The 27550-nt window shown below is 48.1% G+C and overlaps 1 protein-coding gene across 1 annotated transcript; it reads right to left on the bottom strand.

The window, feature by feature from the left end:
• Positions 1 to 11705: 11705 nt before the first annotated feature.
• Positions 11706 to 25145, bottom strand: LOC140371742 (uncharacterized). Its single transcript, XM_072458950.1, has 2 exons — positions 24955 to 25145; positions 11706 to 11948 (listed from the first exon to the last, which is right to left on the bottom strand). The coding sequence occupies exons 1-2, from the start codon at positions 25133 to 25135 to the stop codon at positions 11863 to 11865; spliced, it is 267 nt and encodes an 88-aa protein (XP_072315051.1). The 5' UTR covers positions 25136 to 25145; the 3' UTR covers positions 11706 to 11862.
• Between the last annotated feature and the right edge of the window lie 2405 nt (positions 25146 to 27550).

Below are 27550 nucleotides of genomic sequence, written 5' to 3' on the forward strand. Positions count from 1 at the left end.
AAGTAAGGGTAAAGTAAGGGTAAAGTAAGTAAAGTAAGGGTAAAGTAAGTAAAGTAAGGGTAAAGTAAGGGTAAAGTAAAGGTAAAGTAAGGGTAAAGTAAGGGTAAAGTAAAGTAAGGGTAAAGTAAGGGTAAAGTAAGGGTAAAGTAAGGGTAAAGTAAAGTAAGGGTAAAGTAAGGGTAAAGTAAAGTAAGGGTAAAGTAAGGGTAAAGTAAGGGTAAAGTAAGGGTAAAGTAAAGGTAAAGTAAGGGTAAAGTAAGGGTAAAGTAAAGGTAAAGTAAGGGTAAAGTAAAGTAAGGGTAAAGTAAGGGTAAAGTAAGTAAAGTAAGGGTAAAGTAAGTAAAGTAAGGGTAAAGTAAGGGTAAAGTAAGGGTAAAGTAAGGGTAAAGTAAGGGTAAAGTAAGGGTAAAGTAAAGTAAGGGTAAAGTAAGGGTAAAGTAAAGTAAGGGTAAAGTAAGGGTAAAGTAAGTAAAGTAAGGGTAAAGTAAGTAAAGTAAGGGTAAAGTAAGGGTAAAGTAAGGGTAAAGTAAGGGTAAAGTAAAGGTAAAGTAAGGGTAAAGTAAGGGTAAAGTAAAGTAAGGGTAAAGTAAGGGTAAAGTAAGGGTAAAGTAAGGGTAAAGTAAAGGTAAAGTAAGGGTAAAGTAAGGGTAAAGTAAAGTAAGGGTAAAGTAAGGGTAAAGTAAGGGTAAAGTAAGGGTAAAGTAAAGGTAAAGTAAGGGTAAAGTAAGGGTAAAGTAAAGTAAGGGTAAAGTAAGGGTAAAGTAAGGGTAAAGTAAAGTAAAGTAAGGGTAAAGTAAAGTAAGGGTAAAGACTTGTTGCTGTGCGGATGAAGCACATCCAGCTCTGATTCATTATTGTAGAACATTTCAAATAATATATCAACAGAATGTTCACCATTGGAACTGGAGGCCAGAACATAAAACATGCTCTAAGATGAGCTACTGGTTTGAAGTCTTTGCAAAGAAGAAACACTTTTGAATAACCAGGTCAGAAATGACAGCTTTTTTGAATGATTTTTGTCCCGTAGGTTTGATTAGAGCGGACAGCTTGGAGAGAGAGAAGGGAGGCCATGAAGTCAACATATGGAGACTGGCATATGTGCTGTGCCTTAACCACTCCACCACCGGGCAGCACACTTATTTGCTTTTCTATTAAAAAGGATAGAAATAAAATACACATTTCTAGCCTTTAAACGTATTTGAGCTTGACACAAGAATAATTAGTGGTAAAGTATGAAATATCAGATGCTAAAATGAAAAACAAATCAACAAAGTGTCTTATTATTTTTCTTTACATTTTCTATGGAACAATGAATAAACAAGAAATAAACGGTAAAACAAAATAAGAGCAAAATCAGTAGAAATAAATAGACAAATAGAAAAGAGGCTCATGTTAAATTGTTGCACTTTGTCTGTCAAATGTGTCCATGTTTCAAATTGAGTGTGAATGTGATTTTTCCCATTTTGTGAATGTTTTGTACGATGTCCGTCCAGTCAATGATGGTCAGAGCACTTTCTGCCACAGGAGGGCGCTCCAGAGTCTATCATAACCATCCGATGAAATACACAAGTCATGTAGAGCACAATCGTAAATGTATCTGAGAGCTATTTACATAGTCTATAATGATGTGGTCAGCATGTGGTCAGCAGGATGAAGCACGAGCAAATGGGTCATCACATGGTCCTGTTCGCAGTGAGATAGTGGCGCCACCTGGTGTAAAGCAGCAGAAAGACAAAAAGGGCTGCGCTGTATTCACAACATTCTGAATTCAAGTCTTCAATGTGGACTTTGTGACCTGCTTGTCTCCATGAAGATGATGATTAGCCCTGAACATGTGACAGTATCTCCATGGAGACCAGTAGGTTACGAGTCAGGTCATCTTCACTTATTCTAAGATCTTTGTCTGTATTTTGCATCTTTAGTTTAGTTTATTTATTCATTTATTGAGAAAGGGACAGTGCAAAATATATGTGACTCTTATCAGGAGAGATGCTTTGTACCAGGTTGTAGCTCAAGTGTCCCGGGGCAGGGTGATGGTACCGTCCCGGGGCAGGGTGATCCGTTCCGTGATGGTACTGTCCCGGGGCAGGGTGATGGTACCGTCCCGGGGCAGGGTGATGGTACCGTCCCGGGGCAGGGTGATCCGTTCCGTGATGGTACTGTCCCGGGGCAGGGTGATGGTACCGTCCCGGGGCAGGGTGATGGTACCGTCCCGGGGCAGGGTGATCCGTTCCGTGATGGTACTGTCCCGGGGCAGGGTGATGGTACCGTCCCGGGGCAGGGTGATGGTACCGTCCCGGGGCAGGGTGATCCGTTCCGTGATGGTACTGTCCCGGGGCAGGGTGATGTTACCGTCCCGGGGCAGGGTGATGTTACCGTCCCGGGGCAGGGTGATGGTACCGTCCCGGGGCAGGGTGATGGTACCGTCCCGGGGCAGGGTGTCCCACTGAGATGTAGCATGTCTTTCCATGTGAACAGACTGAATCACCAAGACAAGTTCCTATGTTTGTGAATTTTGTTCATTGACAATGGCAATAAATCCTTTCTGATTCTGATTCTGATTCTTTACGACTGTCATCGAGGACGTTTCACCTCATTTCACCTCATTTCTGTCTCTATGGCGTTTTTTCTGAGTCTCGCTATAATGCAGGAAGTGGACTGAGAGCTCTGGGTGGATGTCACTGACAACAGCTAAACTTTACAAGAAAGAAGACGTTTTTTGTGCTAATGTTAATTTCAGAACCTAAAAATTACTAAAAAATAACGTAACATAGTACTGTAGGAGGTAGAGCGTTTAGCTCCCAAGCTCCTGTGTTATGGAATCAGCTCCCGACCCATGGTAAATATGCTGACACAGTCTCTTCATTTAAGTCCAGGCTTAAAACGTTCCTCTTCGAAATCGCTTATGGTCAGACTAGTTAGGAACAGAAAGATAAACCCACAGCTTTAGCTACGCTGCCCTAGGAGTAACTGTGCTGGGGGAAGTATGACAGCTTGAGCACTATCCTCTTCTTCTGACTACTTATGCTATCAAACAATATTCATTTTTTAATTCCACTTGCAAACTGTTCACCGCCTTCTTTTTCTTTCTCTCACTCCTGAGGACCTGTGGACCCAGATGCCCCTCTCCTGGTGAAGTGGTCCCTGCCCTGTGTGGACGGTCCCTCATCTGCCTGAAGAGTGGGTCCAGCTCGCCTCAGTCGGTCCCTCATCTGCCTGAAGAGTGGGTCCAGCTCGCCTCAGTCGGTCCCTCATCTGCCTGAAGAGTGGGTCCAGCTCGACTCAGACGGTCCCTCATCTGCCTGAAGAGTGGGTCCAGTTCGCCTCAGTCGGTCCCTCTTCTGCCTGAAGAGTGGGTCCAGCTCCAGTCTCCCTCGTGTCCGTCTGTCCGTCTGTGAGAGTGGGATCTCTCCTTCACTGGAACTCCTCCAGGTTTCTACGCTTTTTTCCCAAAGAGGTTTTTTTTTTGTAGTTTTTCCTGGCCGAGAAGGAGAGTCTAAGGACAGAGGACCCTGGGACATCGTCCCTCGCCACCACAGACATTGTTGATTCGGCCTCAGAGGCGACTGTTGTTGTGATTTTGGGCCTTACAAAAATAAATTGATTTGATTTGAACATTGCAATCTGAAATAATCTACGCATAAAAACATTCGGGTAATCTTTACAATTTAGGGCCTAAACTTGACCTGCAAGAGCAATATTGTATACTTAAAATTTTTAGGGAAAAGTTAAAGATCAATTAGTAAACAATAACGAATATGCAAGTACTGTAAATACTATCAACAATTAGATTTCAGTGAGATCTAAGTTTGAGTTTTAAAAAAATGGATGTAAACGGCAGCTCTAGGAGCATCATGCTGGGGACTGGCTCAGTCAGGTCTTTATCACGAGTTCACCTGGAGAGATTTCATATAGAAAATGTCTAAGAAACAAACAAGAAGAAAATGACCACCGATAGCCAGGCTAGCAATGCTACAGCTAAGCCAACCAGCCCCGCCCCCGCAACGGCTCTGAAACAGGCAATGCTCCGGAGGAGACCAGGAGCAAGATAGACCCAGTGATTATCGTGGCAACCTATGGATTGTCGGAATTCCAGAGGACACTTAAGGTAAAGATGTGGTCAAGTTTATGGACAACTGCATCCCAGAATATCTAGAACTTTCAATGAACATTGCTCCCTGGCTTTTAGCATCAGCTCTTTTTTTTCATTTTGTTTGTTCCATTATGTCCAGTTGTGGTTCCAGTGTTTGTGTTTGACCAGAGAACTGTGTAAGGCAAGGCAGGTTTATTTGTGTCGCACATTTCATACACAAGGCAATTCAAAGCTTCACAGCAGGAAACATGCATTAAAATCACAAAGAAATGACAGAAACAGAATACAATAAAATTAACTAAAGTGGAGGAGTTCAAGTATCTCGGGGTCTTGTTCACGAGTGAGGGAAGGATGGAGCGTGAGATCGACAGGCGGATCGGTGCAGCGGCTGCAGTGATGCAGTCGCTGCATCGGACCGTTGTAGTAAAGAGGGAGCTGAGCCGAAAGGCAAAGCTCTCGATTTACCGGTCGGTCTACGTTCTGACCTCACCTATGGTCATGAGCTTTGGGTAGTGACCGAAAGAACAAGATCGCAAATACAAGCGGTCGAAATGAGTTTCCTCCGCCGTGTGGCTGGGCGCTCCCTTAGAGATAAGGTGAGGAGCTCGGCCACACGGGGGGAGCTCGGAGTAGAGCCGCTGCTCCTCCAGCTGAGGTGGCTCGGGCATCTGTTCCGGATGCCTCCTGGGCGCCTCCCTGGGGAGGTGTTTCGGGCATGTCCCACCGGGAAGAGGCCCCGGGGAAGACCCAGGACAAGCTGGAGGGACTATGTCTCTCGACTGGCCTGGGAACGCCTCGGGATCCCCCCGGAGGAGTTAGAGGAAGTGTCTGGGGAGGAGGAAGTCTGGGAGTCCCTGCTCAGACTGCTGCCCCCGCGACCCGGCCCCGGATAAAGCGGTAGAAGATGGATGGATGAATAAAAAATAAAAACAAAAAACACCTAGCCACAAAGGGTAACGTGTTTTCGGAGTTTTTAAATCAGTCCAACTGATTGTCTAAACTAATGAAATCACATAAAAGAGAAGAGTGCAAAGAAACATTCTTTCAGTCACAAACACATCTAAACAAAACAGTTTTTAGCTTAGATTTGAACATTGTCAGAGTAGAACCTGTCTCACATCTTCAGAGAGAATGTTCCAGATTTTACTAAATCAGATTTACAAGAATGATTTCAACAGGGTAAATACAATGGCATCTGAAAAATTATGAATAGCATATTTTAATGGCATGTTAATGGCATATTGGAATCAGAATCAGAAAAGGTTTATTGCCATTGTCAATGGACAAACTTCACAAGCATAGGAACTTGCTGTGATGCGTGGCACTCCTGGGCACAGCACTCTCGGGCCGTGAGAGCTGGGAAGGCGCACCGGGTGGGGAGATGACGGGGCAGTTAGGACGCACCGTCACATCATAAATACACCTCAAAAATTAACTTGATTTGGTTAAAACGGACTTTACAACTCTTCATAGAGGGGCAAACAAAGTGTTGGTCAAAGTAGGTACATACGAATGATCCCAGGAGCCATGATGTTGGGGGCTTTAAGCCCCTGGTAGCGTCTCCCAAGGCAAACAGGTCCTAGGTGACGGGTCAGACAAAGAGCGGTTCAGAAGCCCATTATGATGCATACAACAAGGCCAGTTACGTCGCCTGGCTCGGCGTCAGAGGGGCCCTATCCTGGCGCCAGGCCTGGGGTGGGTGCTCAACGGCGAGCGGCTGGTAGCTGGGTCTTTCGCCACAAGGCCCGGCCGGGCACAGCCCGAAAGAGCAACGTGGGGCCGTCCTACCATGGGCCCACCACCTGCAGGAGGATACATAAGGGGCCGGTGCAAAGGGATCTAGGCGGCAGTCGACGGCAGGGGCCTCGGCGACCAGATTTCCGTATACTTAAGCTAACTCTGGGGACATGGAATGTCACCTCGCTGGGGGGGAAGAGCCTGAGCTTGTGCGGGAGGTTGAGCGATACCGACTAGATATAGTCGGCCTCACCTCCAGCACAGTTTGGGCTCTGGAACCATCTCCTCGAGAGAGGCTGGACGCTCCACTTCTCTGGTGTTGCCCGCGGGGAGAGACGGGGCTGGTGTGGGCTTATAGCCCCTCAGCTCAGCCGCCACGTGTTGAAGTTCACCCAGGTGGACGAGAGGGTCGCGTCCCTCCACCTTCAGGCGGGGGACAGGTCTCTCACTGTTGTGTTGGCCTACGGGCCGAACAGCAGTGCAGAGTACCTGGCCTTCTTGGAGCTAGCTCGTGCTGTCGCAGAGGCAAAACCCCGGGCCTGGGAGGAGTTCGGGGAGGCCATGGAGGAGGACTATCGGTCGGCCCCACGGAAATTCTGGCAAACCGTCCAGCGCCTCAGGAGGGGGAAGCAGTGCTTCACCAACACCGTTTACGGTGCGGGTGGAGGCCTGCTGACCTCGACTGGGGGATGTCGTCGGACGGTGGAAGGAATACTTTGAGGATCTCCTTAATCCCTCAGTCACGTCTTCCGAAGAGGAAGTAGAGACCGGGGACTCGGAGGCTGACTCGTCCATCACCCAAGCTGAAGTTACTGAGGTTGTTGGCAACCTCCTGTGGCTCCGGGGGTGGATGAGATCCGCCCTGAGTACCTAAAGTATCTGGATGTTGTAGAACTGTCTTGGCTGACATGTCTCTGCTGCTGTACAGAGGAGCGGTCACCTGTGTGTATACAACCACCACGTGTCCAGTCAGTGTTACTGGATTCATGCATCTGACCACATCATATTATTTTGTGTCAAAAAGTGATTGAAGGGTTTTCATTAAATGTTGATATTCCAAGTTATAATTGTATTAATTAAGGAGGAAACAGTCATATATCTGACCTTTTATATTTTATATAACACACAACCTGTATCATCTCATACAGCGAGGGCAACAAGCATTTTGAATAAGGCAAATATTTCTGACCCGAGGGTGGACGTGGACCTCCCGGAGCAGACGCCTCGACTGGACAAGCTAAAAACAGACTTCTCCTTCATTATTGTCATGAGGTTTGTTGCATTAGATCACAAATCTGCAGTAGTTTATCTTTCTCCTACTTATATATTGCTTTAAATCATAAGACGGTCACATGGGCGTGGCTTAGGTGGTGATTGACAGTTGTCGCACAACTTCGATCGATGGTATTGGTTTGTGTCGCGAGATGAGAGCAATTTCTGTAAACGTTGTTAAACGCAGTCCAGCGGAAGACGGACACAGGCGGGACAGCGCTCCTGCAGGACGGGACGGCGCTCCTGCAGGACGGGACGGCGCTCCTGCAGGACGGGACGGCGCTCCTGCAGGACGGGACGGCGCTCCTGCAGGACGGGACGGCGCTCCTGGTAGTGAGGAGTGGTAGTGCGCCTCTAGACCATTCTGACAGACCTATCAAAGGAACTGATTGTGACATGATAAGACTCCAAGATGGCGCCGCTGAATGCTGCCCCGGCGTTTCGGTGCTCTTTGTTATGTCTCTTTTTGTTAGTTAATTGTGTGTCTGCTCTTACACCTGTGAAGAGCTCCTATCCATCCGGACCACAACTCCTATGGATACAGTTCCAGTTTTATTATTATCTGCAGCAGAAATAGCTAGTATTTTGGCTAAAACCGTGCAACGCCGCAGAAGAGGAAGACGGGCTGGCACGCTTGTAAGTCTGAGAAAGCGAGACACACGAACGCCTTTACCTGGACGAACTGGCATTGCTGATGAGACAAAAGAGACATTTCTCTTCTTCCCTCCCCCATGTTGAGCTTCACGGAGACGTGGCTCCGCGGATCCGTCCCGGATTGCCCCGTGGAGCTAGAGGGCTTTTGGCTGCTCCGAGCAGACAAGCTTAGAGATCTCTCCGGGAAGCGCCGCGGTGGTGGAGTTTGCTTCTATATTAACAACACCTGGGCTTCAGATGTGACTGTGATCTCCAAATACTACTTTCCTGCTCTGGAAATTTTATTTTCATCAACTGCAAACTATTTTACTCTCCACGTGAGTTTGCCTCGTTTATTCTGGCCTCTGTTTACATCCCGCTGAGCGCGTGCACGCAGGAGGCGGTGGGGAAGTGTGGAGCGGACCTTCCCAGACTCCTTGTGTATCATCCTGTGCGATTTTAACAAGAGGAATCTCAGCCACGAACTACCAAAGTACAAACAGTTTATTACAGCGCCGACCAGAGAGCAGAACACGCTGGATCACTCCTACACAAGTCAGCGCCTTCTGCGCCATGGCCCACGTCATGGTTCACCTGATCCTCACGTACAGACAGAGGCTGAAGCTCTGCAAACCTGTAGTTAGGACTTCTAAGAGGTGGACCAATGAGGCAGAGGAGGAGGAGCTACGTGTGTGTTTGGACGTTACAGATTGGGAGGTTTTCAGAGCTGCCACAGATGGTCTGGATGAGGACACAGACACTGTGACGTCATACATTCTGTGAGGACAGTATTATACAAACACACACCAAAGTCATCTACAACAATGACAAACCCTGGTTCACACCCAAACTGAGGCAGTAGAGGCGGCAGCAGGAGGCAGCGCACAGGGCTTGTGACAGAGAGCCCTACAAAGATGCAAAGTACGGATTCAGCAGAGAGGTATTGAGTGCAAGATCCCAGTACAATACGCGTCTGAAACAGCGGGTCTCAAACAACAACCCCGCCTCTGTGTGGAGTGGGCTCCGGCTTCTCACCAACTACAAGCCCAGAGCCCCCCTTCTACAGATGGCCACCTTGGCCAACCCAACCCCGCCCCTCTCACAGTTCAAGAACAGGAGGTAAGCAGACTATTTTGGAAATCCAACCCTCTAAAAGCTGCTGGACCAGATGGTGTCACCCCGGCCACTGTGCAGGCGAGCTGGTCCCTGTCTTCACAGGCATTTTTAACACCTGGAGTTATGCCATGTCCCAGCTTCAAGTCGTCCATCATTGTCCCTGTCCCCAAATGCCCCGGATCACTGGACTTAATGACTACAGACCCGTGACACTGACGTCTTTAGTCATGAAGTAATTTGAGCGCCTGGTCCTGCCCCACCTCAAGCCCCTCACCTCCCCCCTGCTGGACCCCCTGCAGGACGCCATCAACCTGGATGCACCACTTCACCCTGCAGCATCTGGACTCCCCAGGAACCTACGCGGAGCACTGACTTCCTGACGGATCAGAGGCAGTGTGTGCGGCTGGGGAAGAATGTCTCGGACACGCGGACAATCAGCACAGGACTCCACAGGGCTGTGTACTTTCTCCCCTGCTCTTCTCCCTGTACACAAACTGCTGCACCTCCAGCCACAACTCAGGAAAACTGATTACGTTTGCGGACCACACCAGCCTCATCACCATGACGACACCAGCCTCATCGGGCTTATCTCGGGAGATGAGTCTGTCTACAGGAGGTGGAGCAGCTGGTGTCCTGGTGCAGCGGTAACAACCTGTAGTTCAATGCCCAGAAGACAGTGGATATGATCGTGGACTTCAGGAAAGTCACAGCCCCCCAGTCCCTCCCCTCACCATCACAGACTCCCCCATCTCCACTATGGACTCCCTCCACCTCCTCTGCACCACCATCACCAGGACCTCAAGTGGGAGCCCACCATCAACTCCCTCACCAAGAAGGCCCAGCAGAGGATGTACTTCCTGCAGCAGCTGAGGAAAGACAAGCTGATGATGGTGCAGTTCTACTCGGCCATCATTGAGTCCATCCTCACCTCCTCCATCACCTCCTCCATCACCGTGTGGTACGCTGGAGCCACAGCCAGGGACAAACAGAGACTACAGCGCCCTCTGATGAGAAGGTGATCGGCTGCAGACTTCATCTCTGCAGGACCTGTACGTCTCCAGGGTTCTGGGACGTGCAGGTCTGATCACAGCCGACCCTTCTCACCCTGGACATGGACTATTTGAGCCACTCCCCTCAGGCAGGAGGCCACTCCCCTCAGGCAGGCGGCCACTCCCATCAGGCAGGAGGCCACGCCCCTCAGGCAGGAGGCCACTCCCCTCAGGCAGGAGGCCACGCCCCATCCGGACCAGAACCTGAACTAATACTCCTGCATATTTATATGAAATGTAATGTAGACTTCTGGTCACTGGTTTTGAGTTGAGTAAGCGATAAAAAGTGACAACTTGTTTTTTTGTTTTAATTGCCTTACTTAGACAAAAAACAAGTATAAATATGTACAGTATACATCAACAACTAACAACGTTCTACATTTTAGCTGTACAAACTGCTTGAATCAAGTAACTCATGTATTTCTTTTTTTACAGTGTAGACATGCTCACAGTTCAGAGAAATCTTCATTTTCAACTTAAATAATATATTATCAAAAATTCTAAAAGGCAAAAAGGACTCAGCAAGCGTTTAGCCCTTAAGGACACATGGGTTTATCATGCACTCACCACACAAAAGTGCACCATGTGGGACAACAACAAACCCTAAAATATGCTTAAGATCCATTCAATAAAAAGACATAAAGGCATTACAATATAAAGTGATAATAATAATAGTAGTAGTGGTAGTAGTCATAATAAATTATTTGAAAAGTTAAGTGATTGCATTTGCATTGAGAAAAAGAGAAGTCAGTGCATAACCAAAAACTTAAATTAGGAAAATATCTTTAAACACTTGATAAAGTCACAATTCATAGGAATAGTTCCCAAAGATGACATATATTTTAAGTTTGACATAATTATGATATGAGCAAAATGTGTTTCTTCAAAGTAAAATCTTTGTTTGTCACAAATCCACACTAATATGTCAGTGTTGGAATCGCGAAAATCTGGAAAGTTTGATAAATAATTCCCAACAGTGGCACAAAGTCCTGTCCCGGAATAAGTAACCATAGCAACATCATTTAATCATTCACTCCAGTGCAACTTTTAGCCCTTTTTAGACTTCCAAACATAGTGCAGAAGTCCATTAAGTCCAACGGGTGAGGTCCAGTACGAGAGAGGCCCCTCTGCGGTACGAGAGAGGCCCCTCTGCGGTACGAGAGAGGCCCCTCTGCGGTACGAGAGAGGCCCCTCTGCAGTACGAGAGAGTGCAGTACGAGAGAGGCCCCTCTGCGGTACGAGAGAGGCCCCTCTGCGGTACGAGAGAGGCCCCTCTGCGGTACGAGAGAGGCCCCTCTGCAGTACGAGAGAGGCCCCTCTGCAGTACGAGAGAGGCCCCTCTGCAGTACGAGAGAGTGCAGTACGAGAGAGGCCCCTCTGCAGTACGAGAGAGGCCCCTCTGCAGTATGAGAGAGGCCCCTCTGCAGTACGCGAGAGTGCAGTACGAGAGAGGCCCCTCTGCGGTACGCGAGAGTGCAGTACGAGAGAGGCCCCTCTGCGGTACGAGAGAGGCCCCTCTGCGGTACGAGAGCGGCCCCTCTGCGGTACGAGAGCGGCCCCTCTGCGGTACGAGAGAGGCCCCTCTGCGGTACGAGAGAGGCCCCTCTGCGGTACGAGAGAGGCCCCTCTGCGGTACGAGAGAGGCCCCTCTGCAGTACGAGAGAGTGCAGTACGAGAGAGGCCCCTCTGCGGTACGAGAGAGGCCCCTCTGCAGTACGAGAGAGGCCCCTCTGCAGTACGAGAGAGGCCCCTCTGCAGTACGAGAGAGGCCCCTCTGCAGTACGAGAAAGGCCCCTCTGCAGTCATCGTACTCAAACACTATGTAGTCAGCCACTTTTGTGTTGTCGTGGAGACCGTGGGAAGGCCGTCACTAAGACACTTGAAGAATGCTGGCGTCAGGGCAGATTTGGCGTCCTGTAGAGTTAGGGTGGCATGATCTGTTGGCACCTATGAGGGCGGGGTTTAGGAGACAGGCAACAAGGTCACAGGACACTGGTTGTTGTTGTTGTTGTTCATGATGTCGTCCAGGTCTTGGTCCTCCAAGTCCACTGTGAAGGAAAGGACACATGGTTACAACCTTCCAGAACACTAAGTATATCCTAGAGAGACTGTTTGTTGTCCCATATGCTGCGCTCTACTGTCCCTCCACTGTCTTATGTTTTATGAACTGTAAATGTAATAACGATATTTAATATGGATTACAAAATACCTCAACTGGATGCACATTTGGACTGATTTGAGAACTTTCCTGGTTTTTAAACTCTGAGCAAACATCACTCTCAGGTATGAGTTATGACTTTGTAACCCTGAGGTCCACACTACACGACTGGACTGAGTGTGATTATAGAGTCTGAGGTCCACACTACACGACTGGACTGAGTGTGATTATAGAGTCTGAGGTCCACACTACACGACTGGACTGAGTGTGATTATAGAGTCTGAGGTCCACACTACACGACTGGACTGAGTGTGATTATAGAGAGTCTGAGGTCCACACTACACGACTGGACTGAGTGTGATTATAGAGTCTGAGGTCCACACTACACGACTGGACTGAGTGTGATTATAGAGAGTCTGAGGTCCACACTACACGACTGGACTGAGTGTGATTATAGAGTCTGAGGCCCACACTACACGACTGGACTGAGTGTGATTATAGAGTCTGAGGTCCACACTACACGACTGGACTGAGTGTGATTATAGAGTCTGAGGTCCACACTACACGACTGGACTGAGTGTGATTATAGAGTCTGAGGTCCACACTACACGACTGGACTGAGTGTGATTATAGAGTCTGAGGTCCACACTACACGACTGGACTCAGTGTGATTATAGAGTCTGAGGTCCACACTACACGACTGGACTGAGTGTGATTATAGAGTCTGAGGTCCACACTACACGACTGGACTGAGTGTGATTATAGAGTCTGAGGTCCACACTACACGACTGGACTGAGTGTGATTATAGAGTCTGAGGTCCACACTACACGACTGGACTGAGTGTGATTATAGAGTCTGAGGTCCACACTACACGACTGGACTGAGTGTGATTATAGAGTCTGAGGCCCACACTACACGACTGGACTGAGTGTGATTATAGAGTCTGAGGTCCACACTACACGACTGGACTGAGTGTGATTATAGAGTCTGAGGTCCACACTACACGACTGGACTGAGTGTGATTATAGAGTCTGAGGTCCACACTACACGACTGGACTGAGTGTGATTATAGAGTCTGAGGTCCACACTACACGACTGGACTGAGTGTGATTATAGAGTCTGAGGTCCACACTACACGACTGGACTGAGTGTGATTATAGAGTCTGAGGTCCACACTACACGACTGGACTGAGTGTGATTATAGAGTCTGAGGTCCACACTACACGACTGGACTGAGTGTGATTATAGAGTCTGAGGTCCACACTACACGACTGGACTGAGTGTGATTATAGAGTCTGAGGCCCACACTACACGACTGGACTGAGTGTGATTATAGAGTCTGAGGTCCACACTACACGACTGGACTGAGTGTGATTATAGAGTCTGAGGTCCACACTACACGACTGGACTGAGTGTGATTATAGAGTCTGAGGTCCACACTACACGACTGGACTGAGTGTGATGGTGCCCCCTGAGGAACGGGAGAAAACGTTTCAGTGAAACAACCACTGCCATAAGCTCTTGGTAGTTTATGTGAGCGTGACGGAGGCGAGGGCTTCAAACGCCGTTCACAGGTCTGCTCTTGAACACACCGCCCCAGCCTGAGAGGCAGGCATCTGTCGTAACCACCTTCCTGGTTGACACAGTGCCCAGGCTCACCCCCCCACGGTTAAAAAAACAAATCCTAAGTCCTGCAGGTGAGCGAGTGCGATCTGTGTGTGAGCGACAGCCTCCTGCTGTAACCGTGCCAGTAGGAGCCAATCGTCCAGATAAGTGGGCAGGCGGATGCCCTGCTCTCTGAGCGGGGCCAGCGCCGCATCTGTGCATTTGACAAACACTCTCAACTCAAAGAGAGGCCGAAAGTGAGCACCGTATACATGTACGCCATGCCTTGGAACAGAAACCTTAAAAAGTTTAAGTGAGGGGTATATATTGGGATATGAAAATACGTATCTTTCAGATCGATTGACGTGAAACAGTCGTCCAGACGGATCAAGCGAATCAGAGCGAGTGCGTGAGCATTCGAAACTTGTATCTCCTGAGATATTAATTCAATGCTCTCAGATCCAGAATACCATCTTTGTGACAAGGAAATACCTGGAATAGAAGCCACTCCGCTTCTGATCCGTTGGTACTATCTGTATCGCCTTTTTGTCCAGCAGAGAGGATCCTAGGATTACGGCAGAGTTCCCTTGAGCTTGACAAGGAATCAGGCCATTGAATGTGGGAGGCGCAGTGGCGAACTGAAGCCTGTAGCCTCAGGTTACGGTCTTCAGCACCCACTTTGATTCTGTGCATTTTCTCCAGCTTTCTGCTCTCAGAGACAGAGGGTAGCGGAACACTGAATGTCATCCGCGATCCTCTGCTGCCCTCTGCTGGCTGAGGATTGCTGGTGGGGCAGGGAAGGACTGCGCATGCGTGGCCTGATAGTGCGGGGACAATGTGCCGGGGTCCCAGAGGAAAAATTGCAGCTCCCCCTGGTGGCCAGGGGTGGGACTGCAGTGTGCCTCGCAAAACAAAGGCTTTTGTACCTGGATGCATCAGTGAAGATTTTATTTTATTTTTTGACAAATGTGTGTGCTTATGAGACTGGCAAGGAACACTTCCAACACTCGAGCCGAATCTCTCTCCCTCTTGGCTGGGGCCGCAGAATGCGCACCAGGTCCAGGCTGGGTCGAGGGGGGCAGAAAACACCAGGGGAAACCACCTGTGGCACACTGGTAACGACAGGGACTGGCGAACTCAGAACTGTGCCGTCCTTGTCCAAAAACAGTAAAAGTGGACTGCTAGAGCCCCTTCTTCCTCCTCCGCGGCTCCTTCAACCCACTCAGAGGCGGTGGCGGTGCCGTAGCCTTCTTTGGCCACGCACGTCTGACCACCTGGGGGCCAGTCGGCGTTGTGGCAGGGGGATGTGGAAGGTAATGTTAAAGTCAGGCCTGGGACCCGCTCGAGGTGTGTTTGACCTTCCGAGAGCTTTGGATGAAGATGGGCCGCCACTATGGGCTCGGTGTGAGGCAAACGGGCCATGCCGAGCTTGTCCATATTAACAAAATACAGGGAAGAAGCCGCCAATATGGGGTTCTTGCTGGAGTTAGGGTGGTCCTTCCAGGAGACTGACCGCCCCCCCCCCCCCCCCGAGAAGCTCCAGGAAGGCCGGGAGAAGTTCTGCTCGCTTGGCTTGGGGTAATTTCTTCCCCTCATAGCGGGCGGCCAAGAGATTTCCAGCCTCTCCGCAACGCGTTTGCACACATCGTAGAGGTCGGAACTGAGCGGCGGCTGTGCAGCCCCACTGTTCTCTCTAACTTGGGCCATGAGCGGGGAGCCTTGGCCCGAGGGAACGATGGAGGAAGAGTCCTCATCGTCCTCAAAGACCAAAGAGATTATATATATATATATATATATATATATATATATATATATATATATATATATATATATATATATATATATATATATATACATACATACATACATACTCCTCTTTTCTCCACTATAAAGAAAAATCTTGAAAAATTAAATCTCAGCCCATACTTAACTTAATCTTAATTAATTTTAAAACTCTACAATTATGGAAAAGAAAAGAAAGTTGGGGTTGTATTTATTTCAGCGTTCTGCTTTGTTGTACTGGTGTGACCCAAAATATGAAGCTCAATGGAAAAATATTGAGATTAATGTTATACAGGGGGATTCTTGTACCGGCCTTACTGGCAGATGGCCAACGGTTGAGTCATTTGTCTCTGCTGCAAACCGTGGCTTTTAAATCATCGTTTGACCCACCTAATCCCAAAGAGGAAGAACAAGGGATGAGTAAACAAGGAAGAAACAAGTCTGGCAACACTACAGGACCAAAACAAACAAAGCTGACGGCCCACGGTCCCAAGCTAACGAGGGTAACATGGCTCCAAAACCACAGTTCTTCTTCGCCGGAGGAACGGGCTCCGTCTGGCCTAAATTAAGTTTCTCGCTGCATCTTTGCATTGGAAGAAAGAGAGAATATAACTAATCATCAGTTATTGCTCAAGATAAAATGCTATATGCAGCATGATATGGAGTCTCTCAGAGGCGAAATGATAGCTGCCAGGGGCCCGGCCGTATCTGCTGCAGTAGCCGATGAGCTGAAAGCAGCGGGAGTAACCGGAGCACACGTGGACTAAGTCAAGCAGTGTTTTTCAGATAATGCTGACGATTTGCAGACAGTAAGGGCCCAGATGGAGGCGCTGCGGGTCAGGGTGACGACGCTGGAGCCGGAGAACAATAATATGAAAAATAAGATCCTGGATTTGGAGTCTTGATCACATCGTCCTAACCTGAGGCTTGTGGGAGTAGAAGAAGGAGAAGAAGGAAAGAAAACCGAAAGCTTTTAGAAAAAGATTATTCCTGAGCTCCTTGATGGCTCAGGAGTTTAAGTCCCTCCCATCCCAATCGAAAGAGCACATCGCCTGGCAGCAAAGACCAGCAGCTGATAAACCACGAGGCCTGATAATGAGGTTTCTTAACAATCCTGTGAAGGAACGTGTCATGAAGGCGGCAAGGGTTAAAGGAGACCTCCAGGGTTAAAGGAGACCTCCAGCACAAAGGCAAGCACGTCTTCTTTGCTCCAGATATTCCATATGAAGGTTGTCAACAAAGGCAACCACATCTGTGAGGAGCTCAGAAAAACAGACATGGGTTCTCTTTCCCGGCGACTCTTGAAGGTAAAAAACACGTGCTCAGAAAATGAGGAGAAGCAGAGGTACTCTTAAGGAAGGAAAACACAGAGAACTACACAAAATGAGAGATGGAGCCACCAGCGTGGGGTATGCGAGTTCAGGTTGTGGTCACATGTAGTACATTTCTGTTAATTTGAAGATACTGATGACATGATTTATTTGTTTTTAAGACTTTATGCCCAATGTTGGCTGTCTGCTTTAGGACATAAACTCTGTGACTAAACACATCTACTCATGGATGTGTCAAATGTGGGAAATTGGAAAATACTTGCAGAATACAGCGTGGGTGTGGAGAGTTAATGAGGTCAAATATCCAGTTCTTTTTGAGGATTGGTGTCAGGAGTGACTGGGGAGTTTTTGGGGCCTTCATTAGGATTTGACTTCCCTCCCTTTTACGATCTTTTTTTGATCAGGGTTTGGGTTTCTCCACCTCCATTGTTGATGCGGCTGCTCGGAGCTATGGTCGCAAGGTCTCCGGTGCCTGTCAGGGCAGCAACCCCCGAACCCGGCAGTGGACACCCAAAATAAGGGATGTTGTCAGGCTGAAGAAGGAGGCATATCAGGCCACTCTGGCTTGTAAGTCTCCTGAGGTCATTGACAGGTATTGGCAGACCAAGCGGGCCGGAGCTAGCGCTGTCGAAGAGGCAAAAACCCGGGGCTGGGAGGAGTTCGGGTAGGCCATGGAGGAGGACTATCGGTCCGCCCCAAAGAAATTCTGGCAGACCGTTAGCAGGGTTAGGGTTCAGGAGGGGGAAGCAGTGTTTCACCAACAAAGTTTACGGTGCGGATGGAGACCTGCTGACCTCGACTGGGAATGTGTCGGGCAGTGGAAGGAATACTTTGAGGATCTCCTTAATCCCACCTTCCTTAATCCCAGTCTTCCGAAGAGGAAGCAGAGACCGGGGACTCAGAGGCTGGCTCGTCCATCACCCAAGCTGAAGTTACTCTGTATCTAGATGTTGTAGGACTGTCTTGGCTGACACGTCTCAGCAAAATCGCCTGGCGGTCGGGGACAGTGGTACAGTGGTTGGGGACAGGACTGGTAGACCGGGGTGGTGGTCCCTTTGTTCAAGAAGGGGGACCGGAGGGCATGTTCCAACTACAGAGGGATCACACTCCTCTAAGGTCTATTCCAGGGTCGTGGAACACTGGACCAGCTCTATACGATGGAGTCAATGGAGACATCGGGTGTCCATCGGGTGCTCGAGGGTTCATGGGAGTTTGCTCAACCACATGTGCTTTGTGGATCTGGAGAAGGCTTTCGACCTGTATGACCGGAGCAGGAGCTGTGTTCGCATTGCCAGCAGTAAGTCGGACCTGTTCCCAGTGCATGTTGGACAGGGCTGCCCTTGGTCACCGGTTCTGTTCATAGTTTTTATGGACAGAATTTCTAGGCGCAGTCAGGGGTCAGAGGGTGTCCGGTTAGGGGACCACAGGATTCCATCTCTGCTGTTTGCAGACGATGTTGTCCTGATGGCTCCATCAAACCTGGACCTGCAACATGCACTGGGCTGAGTGTGAAGCGGCTGGGATGGGAATCAGCACCTCCAAATCCAAGGCCATGGTTCTCAACCGGAAAAAGGTGTCTTGCCCTCTTCAGGTGGGTGGAGAGTCCTTGCCCCAAGTAGAGTTCAAGTATTTCAGGGTCTTGTTCACGAGTGAGGGAAGGATGGAGCGTTAGATTGACAGGCGGATCGGACTGTTGTGGTAAAGAAGGAGCTGAGTCGAAAGGCAAAGCTCTCTATTTGCCGGTCAATCTACTTTCCTGCCCTCCCCTATGGTCATGAGCTTTGGGTAATGACCGAAAGGACAAGATCGCGGATACAAGCGGTCGAAATGAGTCTCCTCCGCCGGGTGACTTTGCGCTCCTTAGAGATAAGGTGAGGAGCTCGGCCACACGGGGGAGCTCAGAATAGAGGAAATGAACCCTTTTTGTTCTCGATAAAGACAGATCTAAAATCACTGAAGCAGATATAGACACAATGGACCTAAGTGAACTAGGTGAGGAAAGATTGGGTTAGGGTCCACACTGTGGAGATTCAATGCCAGCCTGCTTAACGACCCTTCGTTTAAGGAAAACATTTCCAACAATATTAAGACTTATCTGGAGGAAAATGACATTTCGCCCGCAGCCCATCCTTTGGAATGCTTCCAAAGCAGTCTTGAGAGGACAAATTAGAGCTATAGCCTCCAAAAAAAGGAAACGAAGAGAGAAAAAAAAAGCTAAATGATCTGAAAGAAAAAAAATTAATTGTTGGAGGAAAACCATGTAAAAAGTGGTGTTCTAAAATGCTACAAGAATTTAAAAAGATAAGAGGAGAAATTAATTATCTGACATATCATTAAAATGCTCTTTACCAAACAGATTTTATGGGAGTTCTAAATTATTATCTTGGAAACTTAAATAACAACAAGTTAAAAGAACAATTTTTAAAATACGGGACAGGCAAAATGATACAATCTTAACTAAACAAGAGCATTCATTCAAACAGCATTTTAATCATTCTAGAAATAATTTTCAAAAATTCCAGACGATAAAGAAGGTGATATGAATTACTTTCTAGACACCCTCAACCTGCCTGTGATGTCAGAAGAACAAAATAAACATTAAAGCTCTAAAGACACACCTCAGAGTGGTATAAAGCTCTAAAGACACACCTCAGAGTGTATAAAGCTCTAAAGACACACCTCAGAGTGTATAAAGCTCTAAAGACACACCTCAGAGTGTATAAAGCTCTAAAGACACACCTCAGAGTGGTATAAAGCTCTAAAGACACACCTCAGAGTGTATAAAGCTCTAAAGACACACCTCAGAGTGTATAAAGCTCTAAAGACACACCTCAGAGTGGTATAAAGCTCTAAAGACACACCTCAGAGTGTATAAAGCTCTAAAGACACACCTCAGAGTGTATAAAGCTCTAAAGACACACCTCAGAGTGGTATAAAGCTCTAAAGACACACCTCAGAGTGTATAAAGCTCTAAAGACACACCTCAGAGTGGTATAAAGCTCTAAAGACACACCTCAGAATGGTATAAAGCTCTAAAGACACACCTCAGAGTGTTATAAAGCTCTAAAGACACACCTCAGAGTGGTATAAAGCTCTAAAGACACACCTCAGAGTGTATCAAGCTCTAAAGACACACCTCAGAGTGGTATAAAGCTCTAAAGACACACATCAGAGTGGTATAAAGCTCTAAAGACACACCTCAGAGTGATATAAAGCTCTAAAGACACACCTCAGAGTGGTATAAAGCTCTAAAGACACACATCAGAGTGGTATAAAGCTCTAAAGACACACCTCAGAGCGGTATAAAGCTCTAAAGACACACCTCAGAGCGGTATAAAGCTCTAAAGACACACCTCAGAGCGGTATAAAGCTCTAAAGACACACCTCAGAGCGGTATAAAGCTCTAAAGACACACCTCAGAGTGGTATAAAGCTCTAAAGACACACCTCAGAGTGGTATAAAGCTCTAAAGACACACCTCAGAGCAGTATAAAGCTCTAAAGACACACCTCAGAGTGGTATAAAGCTCTAAAGACACACCTCAGAGTGGTATAAAGCTCTAAAGACACACCTCAGAGTGGTATAAAGCTCTAAAGACACACCTCAGAGTGGTATAAAGCTCTAAAGACACACCTCAGAGTGTATAAAGCTCTAAAGACACACCTCAGAATGGTATAAAGCTCTAAAGACACACCTCAGAGTGTATAAAGCTCTAAAGACACACCTCAGAGTGGTATAAAGCTCTAAAGACACACCTCAGAGCAGTATAAAGCTCTAAAGACACACCTCAGAGTGTTATAAAGCTCTAAAGACACACCTCAGAGTGGTATAAAGCTCTAAAGACACACCTCAGAGTGGTATAAAGCTCTAAAGACACACCTCAGAGTGTATAAAGCTCTAAAGACACACCTCCAGTGTGTTGATGCTCCAGAGGACTGGATGTGAATGATGTCACAGGATTGGTCATTGTAGTACTATTTCCTGGAAAGTCTCTTTTTTATGACCTATAACATAAGCTGCGCAGAGACTACAGGTGGAAATGATCACTGGACACAAGGCATCTGTCCAGTTCAGATTGTGCAATGTCACTGTCTTATTTACAAGCAAAGTGTAACAGTCATATAGAAGTTGTGCTAAATATGTTACGTTATATGCCGTGTTATAGTATCATGAACTTGGAAATATAAGACATTGTGTTAAAACCTTGTTCGTCCGTAGTAAAGTAAGAGTCGCTTGTATCACAAAACTATGTAATGAACATTTAGTCGTGAAATGGCTTAATCTGTCCTGGCTGGGCATAAGCTAAACTATACGGTCAGGGGATCACCCGGTCAGCCCTTGACAAAAATGTTATCGTCCTTTTGTCATGACTTTTCTATATGCTGCCGTTAGGTCACATGATCAGGTCACATGGCATTAACTTCCACTGCTCTGCAGACGACACTCAGCTGTATTTATCATGAACCTGATCAGAGCGATCAAGTACAGACTTAGAGCTCGTGTGAAGGAGATAAAAACCTGGAGGACACTTAACTACCTGCTTCTTAACCCTGAAAAAACCGAGGTCATTGTGCTGGAGGTCATTGTGCTGGTCCTAAACATGTACAAGACGCTTTATCTGAGCAGATAGTCACACTGGACAATGTCAGTGAAGCCTCCAGTTCTACTGTAAGAAACCTCAGAGTCTGATTGGACCAGGAGCTCTCATTTAAAGCTCATATAAATCAAGCCTGTAAAACAGAATCTTTCCATCTGCACAATATAGATCAAATATAAAAAAAAAGCGATGCTGAAAAACGTCTCCTGCATTTGTAACGTCTAGATTCTCCTGTAACTCCTGCTCGCAGCAGGTCCTAAAAGCTCCATAAAAAGCTTTCAACTGGTTCAAAATGCAGCAGCAAGATTACTAACAGGAACTAAAAGAAGAGAGCACATAACGCCGGTGCTGGAGTCTCTTCACTGGCTCCTGTCGAGTTTAGAATCACATTTAAACTCCTCCTCCTGACTTACAAAGCCATAAAAATACAAAGCTTATTTATTTATTTATTTTATCTGTATTATTTTTCCCCTCCATCCCTTGTTGGAAAATGGGAGTTTTTTTTTATAGGAGATCTTCTACTGAAAGTGTTTTTCAAACTTCCTATAAGTGATCTGTTCTTTTCCTCTGTATCTACCTCTGTATCTACCTGCGTTGCAACAATGGAATTTCCCCATGTGGGACAATAAAGGAATATCTTATCTTATCTTATAAATGACATGGCCCCTCCCACCTCAAAGATGCTATCGAACCATATCATCCAAACAGAGCTCTTCACTCTCAAAATGCTGGCCTTCTGGTGGTCCCAAGAGTCTCTAAAAGCACAGTTGGAGGTAGAGCCTTCTGGTGGTCCCAAGAGTCTCTAAAAGCACAGTAGGAGGTAGAGCCTTCTGGTGGTCCCAAGAGTCTCTAAAAGCACAGTAGGAGGTAGAGCCTTCTGGTGGTCCCAAGAGTCTCTAAAAGCACAGTAGGAGGTAGAGCCTTCTGGTGGTCCCAAGAGTCTCCAAAAGCACAGTAGGAGGTAGAGCCTTCTGGTGGTCCCAAGAGTCTCTAAAAGCACAGTAGGAGGTAGAGCCTTCTGGTGGTCCCAAGAGTCTCCAAAATCACAGTAGGAGGTAGAGCCTTCTGGTGGTCCCAAGAGTCTCTAAAAGCACAGTAGGAGGTAGAGCCTTCTGGTGGTCCCAAGAGTCTCTAAAAGCACAGTAGGAGGTAGAGCCTTCTGTTGGTCCCAAGAGTCTCTAAAAGCACAGTAGGAGGTAGAGCTTTCTGGTGGTCCCAAGAGTCTCTAAAAGTACAGTAGGAGGTAGAGCCTTCTGTTGGTCCCAAGAGTCTCTCAAAGCACAGTAGGAGGTAGAGCCTTCTGGTGGTCCCAAGAGTCTCTAAAAGCACAGTAGGAAGTAGAGCCTTCTGGCGGTCCCAAGAGTCTCCAAAATCACAGTAGGAGGTAGAGCCTTCTGGTGGTCCTAAGAGTCTCTTAAAGCACAGTAGGAGGTAGAGCCTTCTGTTGGTCCCAAGAGTCTCTAAAAGCACAGTAGGAGGTAGAGCCTTCTGGTGGTCCCAAGAGTCTCTAAAAGCACAGTAGGAGGTAGAGCCTTCTGGTGGTCCCAAGAGTCTCTAAAAGCACAGTAGGAGGTAGAGCCTTCTGGTGGTCCCAAGAGTCTCCAAAAGCACAGTAGGAGGTAGAGCCTTCTGGTGGTCCCAAGAGTCTCTAAAAGCACAGTAGGAGGTAGAGCCTTCTGGTGGTCCCAAGAGTCTCCAAAATCACAGTAGGAGGTAAAGCCTTCTGGTGGTCCCAAGAGTCTCTAAAAGCACAGTAGGAGGTAGAGCCTTCTGGTGGTCCCAAGAGTCTCTAAAAGCACAGTAGGAGGTAGAGCCTTCTGTTGGTCCCAAGAGTCTCTAAAAGCACAGTAGGAGGTAGAGCTTTCTGGTGGTCCCAAGAGTCTCTAAAAGTACAGTAGGAGGTAGAGCCTTCTGTTGGTCCCAAGAGTCTCTCAAAGCACAGTAGGAGGTAGAGCCTTCTGGTGGTCCCAAGAGTCTCTAAAAGCACAGTAGGAAGTAGAGCCTTCTGGCGGTCCCAAGAGTCTCCAAAATCACAGTAGGAGGTAGAGCCTTCTGGTGGTCCTAAGAGTCTCTTAAAGCACAGTAGGAGGTAGAGCCTTCTGTTGGTCCCAAGAGTCTCTAAAAGCACAGTAGGAGGTAGAGCCTTCTGGTGGTCCCAAGAGTCTCCAAAATCACAGTAGGAGGTAGAGCCTTCTGGTGGTCCCAAGAGTCTCTAAAAGCACAGTAGGAGGTAGAGCCTTCTGGTGGTCCCAAGAGTCTCTAAAAGCACAGTAGGAGGTAGAGCCTTCTGGTGGTCCCAAGAGTCTCCAAAAGCACAGTAGGAGGTAGAGCCTTCTGGTGGTCCCAAGAGTCTCTAAAAGCACAGTAGGAGGTAGAGCCTTCTGGTGGTCCCAAGAGTCTCTAAAAGCACAGTAGGAGGTAGAGCCTTCTGGTGGTCCCAAGAGTCTCTAAAAGCACAGTAGGAGGTAGAGCCTTCTGGTGGTCCCAAGAGTCTCCAAAAGCACAGTAGGAGGTAGAGCCTTCTCGTGGTCCCAAGAGTCTCTCAAAGCACAGTAGGAGGAAGAGCCTTCTGGTGGTCCCAAGAGTCTCTAAAAGTACAGTAGGAGGTAGAGCCTTCTGGTGGTCCCAAGAGTCTCTCAAAGCACAGTAGGAGGTAGAGCCTTCTGGTGGTCCCAAGAGTCTCTAAAAGCACAGTAGGAGGTAGAGCCTTCTGTTGGTCCCAAGAGTCTCTAAAAGCACAGTAGGAGGTAGAGCCTTCTGGTGGTCCCAAGAGTCTCCAAAAGCACAGTAGGAGGTAGAGCCTTCTGGTGGTCCCAAGAGTCTCTAAAAGCACAGTAGGAGGTAGAGCCTTCTGGTGGTCCCAAGAGTCTCTAAAAGTACAGTAGAAGGTAGAGCCTTCGGTTGGTCCCAAGAGTCTCTAAAAGCACAGTAGGAGGTAGAGCCTTCTGGTGGTCCCAAGAGTCTCTCAAAGCACAGTAGGAGGTAGAGCTCCTGTGTTATGGAATCAGCTCCGGTCCATGTTAAAGAGGCGACACAGTCTCTTCATTTAAGTCCAGACTTAAAACGTTCCTCTTTGAAATGACTTATGGTCAGGCCAGTTAGGAACAGAAATATAAAGCTACAGTTTCAGCTCCGCTGCCCTAGGAGCAACTATGGGAGAAGTATGGCAGCTTGAGCACTATTCTCTGACTACTACAAAGAACCGGTTCTCATCCTGAAGAACTGGTCCAACTCCACTGTCTGTGATGAGGGAGCTGCAGCCATCTAACAATAGGATTTCTATAGCCCATTACATGCTTGTTAGGGTAAAAAAGAAGGTAAGTTGCAGGGGAAACTACTAACACATAGATAAACAAGACTATTATCAGGAGGTTCCGCTCAGGGGGCAGGGCTTACACAGAGTAGGATAAATATTTCAGACTAGATCCGCAGATTGAGAATGACTCTTGGATGAGAGTGGAAACTTCTTGCTTTTCTAAAAACAGTGTCCAGATGATACAACTGAATAGTTTTCTACATTGGGAACCCTCCTGAGCGAATGAGGGATTACACCCACTCATGTCACTCACTGTGTCACTCACCTTTCTTGGAGCGCCCGATCTGCCCCAGCTTTGGTGCTCTCTGGCCCAGCCTCTGTGGGTTGTTTCCCCCCACATGGCCGTTGATCTGGGGGTGCCCTGGGTTGTACTGTCCTGTGGGGCCCAGCTGCAGTGGGGGTCCGCTGGGGGGGATGAGTTCCGGGATGCCTGAAGATCCGTACATGACCACCTTATTCTACCTGTCAATGAATCAAATTTTTCTTATGTTATTATAAAATTATATCAAGGCCATCTGCCGAAACATAATTACACTAAGTGTGCAATGCATTTCTCATTTTTGAAATCACTATTCCTTGCATTTACACCTGTACAAATGTAATTTATTGTGCTTAACAGTTTCATTTTGAACCTTAAATTCTATGTCATTCAAGCACCGCTCTTACTTCAGACGACCCAATTTGCCTTTGGATCGTTCTTTTAATAATGACTGTGTTTCCTGGGTTAGGGCCTGGCTCTGCATCGCGCGCGCATATGTTATATATATATATATATATATATATATATATATATATATATATATATATATATATATATATATATATATATATATATATATATATATATATATATATATATATATATATATATATATATATATATATATATATATATATAACATATATAGAGCGAGGGCACCACCGGGTGTGCGGAGCGTGGGCACCACCCGGTGCCTCGGGTGCTCCGAGCGAGGGCACCACCAGGTTCCTCGGGTGCTCCGAGCGAGGGCACCACCAGGTTCCTCGGGTGCTCCGAGCGAGGGCACCACCAGGTGCCTCGGGTGCTCCGAGCGAGGGCACCACCAGGTGCCTCGGGTTCTCCGAGCGAGGGCACCACCAGGTGCCTCGGGTGCTCCGAGCGAGGGCACCACCAGCTTGACCCAGCAGTATGGATTGAATGAAAGAAAAGGTTATTTATGCAGCACGGGGAGCATATATAGAAGGCCTACTTTGTCTTTAGTTGTTTGTCATTTAAACTAACTCTAAGTCCAATGTTCTCGCTGAGGGTGTTTGACATGGCGGGCTGCTTCAGCTGGTCACCGCCACGCCCAAAAGATACCGCCAGGCATTAAGATCACCGCGCGAGAGCCTTAGGCGGCACGAGCGCTCGCACGGTACTTTTCGCTTTCGGTGCTCGACCATGCTAGGGCCGTACTACATTTTTAAAGTACTTTTCGCTTGCGCCGCCTAAGGTGGTTTGTTCCACTGCCATCCTTCAACCTCAGCCCAGTGAGAACACTGAAGTCTTGAGTGATGACGCTCCCTCTCCAAAGCGGGTACAAGCTACAGTTTAAACAGACGGAGACAGATCAGAAGCCCTTTATGATGAGTTCACGAACAAGGCCGTTTACGTCGCCCGGATCGGCGTCACCGGGGCCCCATCCTGGAGCCAGGCCTGGGATGAGTGCTCGATGGCGAGCGCCTGGTGGCCGGGTCTTACCCCACAGGGCCCGGCCGGGCACAGCCCGAAAGAGCAACGTGTGGCCGCCCTTCCGTGGGCCCACCACCCGCAGGAGGATCTATAAGGGGCGGGGCAGGGAGATCTGGGCGGCAGTCGACAGCAGGGGCCTCGGCGACCAGATCTCCGGACACAGAGACTAACTCTGGGGACATGGAATGTCACCTCGCTGGGGGGAGGAGCCTGAGCTTGTGCGGGAGGTTGAGCGATACCGACTAGATATAGTCGGCCTCACCTCCACGCACAGTTTGGGCTCTGGAACCATCTCCTCGAGAGAGGCTGGACGCTCCACTTCTCTGGTGTTGCCCGCGGGGAGAGGCGGCGGGCTGGTGTGGGCTTATAGCCCCTTAGCTCAGCCGCCACGTGTTGGAGTTTACCCCGGTGAACGAGAGGGTCGCGTCCCTCCGCCTTCGGGTGGGGGACAGGTCTCTCACTGTTGTGGCGGCCTACGGGCCGAACAGCAGTGCAGAGTACCCGGCCTTCTTGGAGTCCTTGGGAGGAGTACTGGGGGACTTCAACGCCCACGTGGACAATGACAGTGACACCTGGAGAGGGGTGATCGGGAAGAACGGCTTCCCCGATCTGAACCCGAGCGGTGTTCAGTTATTGGACTTCTGTGCTAGCCACGGATTGTCCATAACGAACACCATGTTCAAGCACAAGGGTGTTCATCAGTGCACATGGCACCAGGACACAGGCCGGAGGTCAATGATCGACTTTGTTGTCGTGTCATCTGACCTCCGGCCGCGTGTCTTGGACACTCGGGTGAAGAGAGGGGCAGAGTTGTCAACCGATCACCACCTGGTGGTGAGTTGGATCCGCTGGCGGAGGAGGAAGCCGGACAGACTTGATCTGATTTGCAGAAGAGCAGGAGAAGGACTTCAGGTGACACTGGAGCAGGGTTGTACATACATACACACATTATATATACATGTGTATGTGTATATATACACTGTGTATATATATAATATTATATATACATACACACATATTATATATATACATTGTTTTCCACTTATTTAGAATAAGTTTCCAAACAGCGCTGACGTATTTTCGCACTTCCCCTCCTCGTCCACCAGAGGTCAGCACTGCACCACGGTATGTTTGGCCGCGCGCCTCCTTC

This window comes from Eucyclogobius newberryi, unplaced genomic scaffold, assembly GCF_026437365.1.
Source record: "Eucyclogobius newberryi isolate DKJ021-1_F unplaced genomic scaffold, fEucNew1.0.hap1 SCAF_22, whole genome shotgun sequence".
In the NCBI taxonomy this organism is placed as follows: Eukaryota; Metazoa; Chordata; class Actinopteri; order Gobiiformes; family Gobiidae; genus Eucyclogobius; species Eucyclogobius newberryi.

Bases quoted from the DNA above. Each gene is read 5' to 3' on its own strand.
- LOC140371742 (XM_072458950.1), bottom strand. From the start codon at position 25,135: ATGTACGGATCTTCAGGCATCCCGGAACTCATCCCCCCCAGCGGACCC. The intron at 11,949-24,954 runs GTGAGTGACACA...TTTCCTTCACAG, and splicing joins GATCGGGCGCTCCAAGAAAG to TGGACTTGGAGGACCAAGAC.